The 9526-nt window shown below is 25.6% G+C and overlaps 1 protein-coding gene across 2 annotated transcripts in view; it reads right to left on the bottom strand.

Moving 5' to 3' along the window:
- Nucleotides 1–834: 834 nt before the first annotated feature.
- LOC129957160 (nuclear pore complex protein Nup98-Nup96-like) overlaps nucleotides 835–9526 on the bottom strand; it is a 43787-nt gene continuing 35095 nt past the window's right edge. For both annotated transcript variants that reach the window (XM_056069350.1, XM_056069341.1), the window contains exons 25-38: nucleotides 8250–8374; nucleotides 8016–8160; nucleotides 7717–7818; nucleotides 7077–7183; nucleotides 6631–6810; nucleotides 5641–5765; nucleotides 5485–5548; nucleotides 5175–5380; nucleotides 3422–3574; nucleotides 3210–3339; nucleotides 2965–3088; nucleotides 2746–2885; nucleotides 2383–2480; nucleotides 835–1290 (exon numbers count right to left, since the gene is read on the bottom strand). In XM_056069350.1, the coding sequence (XP_055925325.1) occupies nucleotides 1086–1290; nucleotides 2383–2480; nucleotides 2746–2885; nucleotides 2965–3088; nucleotides 3210–3339; nucleotides 3422–3574; nucleotides 5175–5380; nucleotides 5485–5548; nucleotides 5641–5765; nucleotides 6631–6810; nucleotides 7077–7183; nucleotides 7717–7818; nucleotides 8016–8160; nucleotides 8250–8374 (1904 nt within the window). In that variant the 3' untranslated portion in view covers nucleotides 835–1085. The remainder of the gene's footprint in view (nucleotides 1291–2382; nucleotides 2481–2745; nucleotides 2886–2964; nucleotides 3089–3209; nucleotides 3340–3421; nucleotides 3575–5174; nucleotides 5381–5484; nucleotides 5549–5640; nucleotides 5766–6630; nucleotides 6811–7076; nucleotides 7184–7716; nucleotides 7819–8015; nucleotides 8161–8249; nucleotides 8375–9526) is intronic.

The following is a 9526-nucleotide window of genomic DNA, read 5'->3' as shown; positions in this document are numbered from 1 at the left end:
TAAAATTCAAGTTTTTAAAAATTTCTCATTGGCAATTTCAGATTCTATATCCCATAAAAGTTTTTCTCTATTTTTGAATGATAATGCACTTTGCCAGGAGTGAAAAATTGTTCATTTCATTAGTTTTTTGGCATAGTTCTTTAATTTCTTCTTCCATGTCAGAAATTTCTTTTTCTAAGTTCTCTTTTTTTTTTCTTTCATTCAACATCTGTGGGGGATTTTTTCACCCTTTTCTTTTGACTTCTTGGGAAAATTAAGAACTTTTAATAACCTATTTTTCAAAACTAAGCACTTTAACGGTGCTTAAGAATGGTTTTCAAATCTAAGCACTTTTCATGATGCTACAAACCTTGACTGTATAGATTACATACAATGGTTATTAAAATAATAAAAAAAATGTATTAACAGTTCCATTTTGGAGTAAGTTAAAGGAACAACTAAGAAAACTACCATTTTAAGATGTATTATGTAAAGAATTATTTTAAAAAACAAAAGCAAAAAATTAATTGCACATCAACAACCTTGAATGAGATTCAAATACTTGTTAAAAATATTAGTGTTTGTTCAATTTTCTTTACAACAGATAATACAGTAGTTGACAATCAAAATTAATATTTAATACAAGATGTAGTGCTAAACAATTCTCTATTTCTTTGTACAGATACTAAAACATAATTAATATATTATGTCTGTCAAAGTGTTTTAAAAAGCCAAAAATGAGTTAACTCCACATTGTATTAGCACACACAAAAAAAATTATGTCTTTCACAAAACCATTTTCATATATTTTAAATCAATTCATTTTTTGATCTGAAAAACAAACTACACATAAAATTAAATTTCCACTTTTATTCTCCAGAAACAATTTCTGAAAGTACAATCAATGTTTATGAGTTTTGACACTTATGAATCATTATACATATAACTTGATGACTTTAATACAAATTTATCACAGTGAAATATACATTTAAATAAAAGAAGTTTTAACGTTTACATTCAAAGAATCCACTTTTTTCTAATAATGCATAAAATGTTCAGGCTGAACGGCTATATGTTACATGAGTTCTTGTTTCCACACATTCCTTTTAAACTTCTGTTGTAATTTTGTCAACGAAACAATGTGCCACAAACCTATTCTCAGAAACAGCATAATCAAAAGGCATTGGCAGGTTCTTAATAGAGCTGGCTAGCATGGTTAACAAATTAGAGTTTTTCGTCCGGCTAGCTTGCAAGATAGAGATAGATTGGAGAATGGTAGCAGTTTTCTTAGCCATTTCAGCTATGCTCAATCTAAAAATAAAGACTAAATTTAATATTTATGACCTAATGATGTATGATTTAAAACAAGTTACATAAGGATTTCAATGAGTATTTTTCCTAAGTAAAATACAAATTGTATACATACACAGAATTTAAGTGAGCACATTATAAATATAAATAATATAATTAATTATTTCTTGCAAAATAATTGGTATCGAAAAAATTTTAAGATATTTTTTAATAATTGAATGTATTTGCAAAAGTTTTGACTTTTTTATTCTTTTAATTTAATTTTGTTATACATCTATTTTCATAAGTATACTTGAATATTTTATTTTAAACAAAAAAATTCTACTTAACAATGTTCTAAAGACTTTTTTTATTTTTTTATTTAAAGCAGAGTGATAATTAAGTTTAAAAATCAACAACTTTGTAAAGTCATAATATTTTTCTAAACTGAGTAAAAAAAAAAAAAAGTTGCAATTGAAAGCTTAAATATATATATATATATATATATATATATATGGATATTCATCTGAAGGTTACATATAAATTTTATTGTGAAACATATAATGTATAACAGTCATGAAGTTCTATAATAAATTTTATTCAAGGAAATAGTTCAATTTTGATCTTTTGTCAGGATTTTTATTCAAACCATGGCAAGCACAATGTGGCACACTGAAGGCAAAAAAGATAGAATGTATACAGAATTTGTATAGTTTTAGAAAAGTCACAGTTCAAGTGATAAGGAATTTTTTTTAAGAATCTAGATTTAGAAATTATTACATATACCATAGTTTTAAGGTATTCTTCTGATTCCTAGATTAAAAATCATATTTTATTCTAATATTTTTAATTAGAAATCTTCATTAAATTAAATTGTCTCATATGAAATTATATATCTCTTAGAGAACAAGTTTGTAAAATATTAATAAAACAACTTTCAAAAAAGATTAAGTTACAAGCTATAAATATGCAATTAAATTTTTTACTTACATAATCAATTTTAATATAAAAGAGACATTGCTTTTGAAAAAAGGAATTTCAGAATCAATCACTCTTGATAAAATAATCACTATTCATGCAGTTAAAAAATATATTTCTATTTCTATGAATTACCTGTCCTTCAAGGAATAGGCTGGTATACTTGAGAGTCTCTGACACAATGATACTACTTCAGGGGTAAATTTTTCCAAATCATAAGCACTTGCTTCTCGCTACAAAAAAAAAAAAAGTTTTTATAAACTATCAATACATAATATTTTTATAAGTTCTTATTTTAGAAGTATTCTGAAAGAACAAAGGTAAAAATTTAAAGTATATTCCTTGAAAATTTTTGAAACCTAATGAATATTAAATAACCAGAAGTAATAATGTAAAATTCATCACAAAAATTTCAATTTGTAAATTTTTGAAAATTTATTACAAGTTAAATTATAATTCTAATTGAACTTTATGAATAAAAAAAACATGGAAACTTACAGACAAAACTTCTTGCACAACGCGACACATATTTATATAATCCAAGTAAACCTGACCTCCATTTGACCAATCTAAAATTGTGGAACTTCTTTCAGGTATTGACAACTCACTCAAATATTTCATGAGGTATTCATAGTCTTCTAAAAATAACATAAACAATTTGTAAAATACACATATTCTCGACAATTTTAAAATTTATAAAATAAAGAAATAAATTACCATTTATAACAGCATCAGATGCCAAGTATTTGATGACTACAGCATGACTTTCACTCCATCTTTCTGCCTTTAATAAATTCCATGCCTCCTCAGCTTTTTTACCCATCACATTAGCTTTTACAGCCTTTAAAAAAATGTTTCATTAGAAATAATATTAATTCTTACCAAATAAAAAAAAGTGATAGGAAATATTTTATTCATGAAAAGATTTGCATGACAAACAAAATGCAATAAGGTACACATACTTTTGCATCAAAAATCCATTTTTCAGGAATCAACAAGGACTGAATAAGAAATTTCTCTTTAGCAACTGTATCTTCATTTTGTTCCAGAGAAATGTTTCTCAACAAAACTTCTTTGACTTGCTTGATTCGCCTATTATAATAATATATATGAATGATGTAAAAATAATAAGAAATGATTAAAAGAATGTTTAAGAATAAGGGGGAAAAATCACCATGTTTCATCAGTATGGTGGAGGAGGACGAAAACTGCCCAATGCCATAAATTCAGCGATTCCAATTGTGAAGCAAAATTCATATGAAGTGTACTTGCAAGATCAGCAGGAATGCTGTACCCAATTGATGATAGTGATAAATGCAACAGCCAGCTAAATATATATAAGAAACAACAAAAAGTTTCCTTTTTAAAAATTTACACTGCAAAAATATGTTTTTTTACTCAGAATAAACTTTCTGTTGGGAACAAATTATCATTTTTATCAGTATCTTGAGTAGTTTTATTCTACAAACTTTTGTTAACATTGAAATTGATACTGACTTATGAATGACTAATATGTAAATTGAAATCAATGCAATTAAACCAATGGCATGCAAATAAGTCTGAATTTTCAAGCCATAAAAGAAGATAACAACTCTGATTATCATACATATAAATGGTGAGATAAATTATTTTGTGTGTATATGTGTGTGTGTAGCAGATGTATTTGCAGGAGTGATGCCCAACTATTTTTTTTTTTCTTTTCTTTTTATAGTTATAAGCAGTCAATCTTTTATGTTAAAACAAATTCCCTAGTTTTATATTAAAAACACCTCATCATTATTGTATGGATCTCTTCCTTTACAGAAAAAATAAATTCATCTATTTAATTTCAGTTAAATTTTTCTATAAGATTTTCATGTTTGCATAAATTTTATAATAAACTTTAGCAAATAAAAATTGTTTCATTTAAATTAATTATAATTAAATTGAAAATTCTCTTATAATAATTCAGAATACATAACTCTTTAGAAACCTATAACAAATAACAATTCTTGTGATACTTCTAATGTACAGCATTTGAAGATAGGTGTTTTGGGATGAGAGATACCTAATTTAGCAATGATATCATAAAAAGAATGCTCTAGAATCAATACCTTATTTAGAAAATCTAGGAAAAGGAATTTTTGAAATCAGAAAATCATTATTATTCTTGAATTATTGACACCAGAGGTTGCTTCACTAATTAGCTAGCATTACCATTATGAAAGAAAAGGGAGAACATTTTTGTTCTTTTTTTTACACTCAAAACTATTTATTATTATGAAATTTTTAAATCGTTATACAACCGATTTTAATTTTGAATATTTTTAATTAATTATATGATACAAATAATTATGAAAAGTGAACAAAGCAAGGACTGATTTCTAATCAGACTTTGTATAATATAAAATGCTAAAAACAAATTAAACAACATTTAATGTGGTTTATTTTACATTATAAAGCACTACTGAGAATAACCATACATATTAACAGTTTCTCCTTTTTTTGAAAAAATTAAACAATAAATTACAGGTAATTATCAATATCAATAATATTTCATGCATATTGAAATAATAGTAATTAAAAAAAGATAATGATGATTCTAATTAAATTTTCACGACCATAATATTAGAATTATGCAATACTATATATTAAAAAAAACGAATACGAAGAGCTATGACAACTAGAGCTGCTGACTTATCAGTAACAAAATTGCATTAATTGAGTTAATCATGATTATATCATAAGGCCGTATTTGGGCCATAATAAAAATTTATATAAAGAAAGATTATGCATATATCAATAGAAAAAATATCACTTATGGATATCAACTACTGGAATCTGTTGCACAAAAACGTAAAAAAGATTCAAAAAGTAAAAGAAGTTGCCGAGAAATCTTTAGCAAGTACCAACAATGTCAATATTTTAAAAGTATGAAATCAGCAAACCTGAGTCGATAATCTAAATGAGCAGTAGAGTAAGTCTCTGGCATGAGCAGTAAATCAAAGCGGTAACTTCTGTCACAGTACAACTTTAGTATGTGGTAACAAGTATCAAACACTACGTCAAACTCTTCTAACTTCTCGGAATTTTCCAATTCTTCCATGTATAAAGGATAAGGAGGGAAAGCATACTTCCCATTTGGACCTGTTCCCTGTGCACAATCAATATAAAATTTTATGATAAAAAAATGCACTAAGATCATAACTAATTACAATAGTTAAAGAAATAAAGTTTTTCAAACATTTTTATTCTAACCTGGAAGGATTCATCATATTCTTTGATAGCTTCTTGAACACTTGCATTAGGGTTGCAGTGATACCTAAATAAATACAAATAAATTTTTTTAAAGCCAAGGAAAAGAGAAGTGCACAGGCAACATCCGAAATAAAATTTAAAAGAAAACATTCTTACCATAACTGTAAAGATAGAGTTTGCTTCCAATTCAAATTTTTACAGCAATTTACATCTTCGTAAACTAGCATTCCAGCCAATAGAGCATACAGGGCTATTCTATTTTGCTTAATAAATTCATAGGCCTGAAAAAATATTTCATGTATTAAGATCCAATCTTAAAAGAAAAGAAAATAGTTACTTACTCTGTTGTAATTTACTTCAAAATCACAAATTTACTGGCTTACTTATATAGATATCTGAACATTATTCTTACCGTGTGAATTAAAAAAAAAAAAAAACAAGTCGACCTTTGAACTACATAGTTTCAATTTAAAAACCTACTCATTTTGTATAAAGAGGAAATGTTTTAAAAATATTAAAATAAAAAAAAATATTTTAAATTAGTACACACTTCCACATTGTATATTTTTATTAAGACATAAGGTAATTAAAATATGTAAAATTATCAACATTACTAAAATATAAGAAACAATTCAGATTTCTCCATAACTAAGCATTCTGAATATATAAATATATACTTTGTATGTAATGACGTTATTACAAATCACAAATTGTTATTTCATATTTTAAAATTATTTCCCATGTATATATAAAATAAGTTTTAAAATAAAAGATTTTCTTATCTTTGACTTCATTTGTCTAAAATTAATGTACATGAAATAAAAACCTTACTGCAAAATAAAACAAAGAATAAAGAAATTGAAGAATCATAATTAAAATTTATCAAATTTATTTTACAATAAAAATTAAACTTAATGTTTAATTTTAAATATCATGAATCCAGATTTTCATAATAAGCATTTAAAAAAAAAAAAAAAAAAAACCCACTAATTGTGATAAAATTTTTTAACATAAAATTTGAAACATTATTTTAAAATTTTATAAGTCACATTTCATTTGAAGAAAAGATAAATAAAATAGAAGATCTAAAATAATGTGCATGTTATGCAATAAGCAATTGAGATAACATGAAATTTTTTCACTTACTCCATTTACTCTCCAGTTATCAAGTTGTTTGGCAATAAGTTTACGAACTATTGTATTACCTTCTGCTTGCGATAAAAGTAATGACAAACGGAAATCATTGTTCATCTGAGCTAACTTTACAGCATCAGCAATTCGACGCCCACTCAAATGCAAGAAAATTTTGGTCAAATAATCATTATGCTGGAGGGAAAAAAAAAAAAAAAAAAAAAAAAAAACCATTTAAGACAGAAAAATCAAATAACTTCATCTTTATAAATCAGATGAATAAAACCATTATTAAATATAAATGATAAAGAAGGAAATATATACTTTATAAGTCTGTAAAGCATTACCTATTTTTTTTTTTTTTTTTTTTTCAATAAGCTAGCAAATTGTTAAAAATGTAGATTAAACATATACACAGAAGAAAACATTAATGCACAAGCATGAAAAGAATAATTACAAACCTGTGAATTAGCTGTTATTTTCTTCGAAATATCATGTTCAGTTGTCTTAATGAGCCAACGAGATAAAGCCTCCCTTCTGGCAATTTGGGTTACATAACTAGAATTGCCTGGTTTGAAAATATTATATTAATTTTTAATTTTATAAAACTAATAAAATTAAAAACAATGACACAATAGCTAAAAGATATTACAGAATTTATTAGTGGTTTAGTTAGAAAACAAAAGTAGAAATAAAAATAAAAGTTCCCTATAAAAGTAAACAATACACCTCATAATGGAAAATTAAAACAAATCAATGCATCAAATTCCTTAAAATGCACAAAATTTAGAATATATTAACTTCCAATACATTACTTAATTTAGCTTTTAAATATTAAGCATTTTAAGACCATAAATAAAACTATCCATGCAGCTGGACTTACAGCCATATTTTAAAATAAACTGATTGAAATTTGCAAAATAATAATTTTTTTAAATATAAAATACAGAATTCCATACTTAGTAATATCAAGTTATTATATCACCACAAAATTATTATATTTTGAATAAAAATAGAAATTATAAAATACAATTTGAATCCCAACTCAAATTGTAACGTAAATGTGATAAATATTGAAAATGTGAATGAGTATATATTTACCTTTATCATCATCTAAACCTTTAACCTTGCCCCAAAGTGAAACAAGCAAATCCCAAACGTATGCACACTGTCTAACAAAATCAGTTTCAGGAGCAAAAGGATCTGTTAATAAAAGTTTTTCCCTTAATATTCATGCATAAAATTATACCATTAGAGGCGATTCAGTAATAACTTTATAAATTAATACAGAAGACATATTAAAGGATAAATAAGGGGAAAAAAATAAATGTGAATATTTGGATGTTAGTATTATACTTTTACTTATTTAAAAATCTTATAAGTAAATAATCTTTACTAACCTGAATCTTTTAAAATACTTTCAAACAAATTTGCATGTACATGAACTGGCTCAACACCTGGTTTAGGAACAAATAATGGTGCATTTTTTTCTACAGATGAAACAGAGTTTTCAAGTTGAAGTTCTAGAGCATCCACAACTATTTTCTGAAATGAAAGGGAATTAAATTAAAATGATCTCTCAAATTTTTTTTTTAATTTACAAATTATATTATTATTATTTTTTTTTTTTTTACCTCTTCCTTTCTATTATTGATCTCAGTTGAATAAGATGATATTTCCTTCAGAGTTACGACAAAACTAGATCCATAATGAGATACCTTGTTCATTTTATTGGCATCATACAGGAACTTCTGATAAGCTAAAAGGAATACATAACAATTAAAAGTTGTCATTATGTCAAGCAAAATAATTTCTTAAATTACTCCACATTTCTATAACTAATACTAATGATGTGTATGTGTGTGTGTTGATGCAGTAGGTCATACTGGTTGACTTACAGCTACATAATTTGTCAGATACATCCCTTGGAAGATGAGAATGTGCACAAGATTTTCTTTTAGAAATTTTTATTAAAATTAAGATAAATTTTAGAATTTTTTCAAGAAAACTCCCCTTTACTTACACATCAAAATCATGTGCATGGCTATCATTAAAAATGTCTTTTTAATGATAGCCATGTACATTTTCCCTAAATTAAGATTTTTTTTTTTTTTTTTTGCCTTATTTTCCACAATAAACTACTTTGTTGCCCAGAAATTCAAACCGTTTCCATTTTTTTCTTCAAATATATTATTATGTGATTTTCTTCCATTGTTGAAAGCCAAATTAGGATACTGTTTAATACCTGTATAAATTTGCAAGACAAATAAAAGAGGGATGCAGTCTTCCTGAAAAATTAAAATGAGCAGAATTTCTCACAAACTCCAATAAATGCATTTGAGTATTATTAGTTGCAGACTAATAACTTGCGATTAATTGTAGGGATGTAATTAAAAAGCAAGTGCCAAAAGACCAAATGTGTATTTTCAACATCTTTTTTTAGGTTGATTGAAATAAAAATTCAACACATAACATTGTAGTCACAAAATCGCATATCAAAATGCACACATTTAAGTCATTATGTTCTATGCTTGTGAAATTACAGACTAATAGACAATCAATTTCTTGACAGATCAAATTCCTAATATCCCACATATTTATAACTAAGATGTTAAATTTGTTTATCAAATTTTATCTAACTAGCTCTCCATTTTGTAATTATCATGTTAACTTACATTCAGACAGACTCCCATTGAATGATTTGGTATATAGTAAAGACTATATAACAAATTTCATTTATCTAATTCAAAACGTTTTTGAATTATCATGCTCACAAAAAGACAAGCAGACAGACAGACATAATGCCAAAAATCATTATTTCCAGGTATACCAAAACACAAAGACAGGGGGGGGTCTTAAACCTGGAGGTTTGTTAAAATTTCAAGTACCAATTTTTTGATGGTTACAATAG

This window comes from Argiope bruennichi, chromosome 2, assembly GCF_947563725.1.
Source record: "Argiope bruennichi chromosome 2, qqArgBrue1.1, whole genome shotgun sequence".
Classification (NCBI taxonomy): Eukaryota; Metazoa; Arthropoda; class Arachnida; order Araneae; family Araneidae; genus Argiope; species Argiope bruennichi.
The sequence above is the reverse complement of the archived record's forward strand: the minus strand, read 5'-3'. Positions and strand labels throughout refer to the sequence as shown.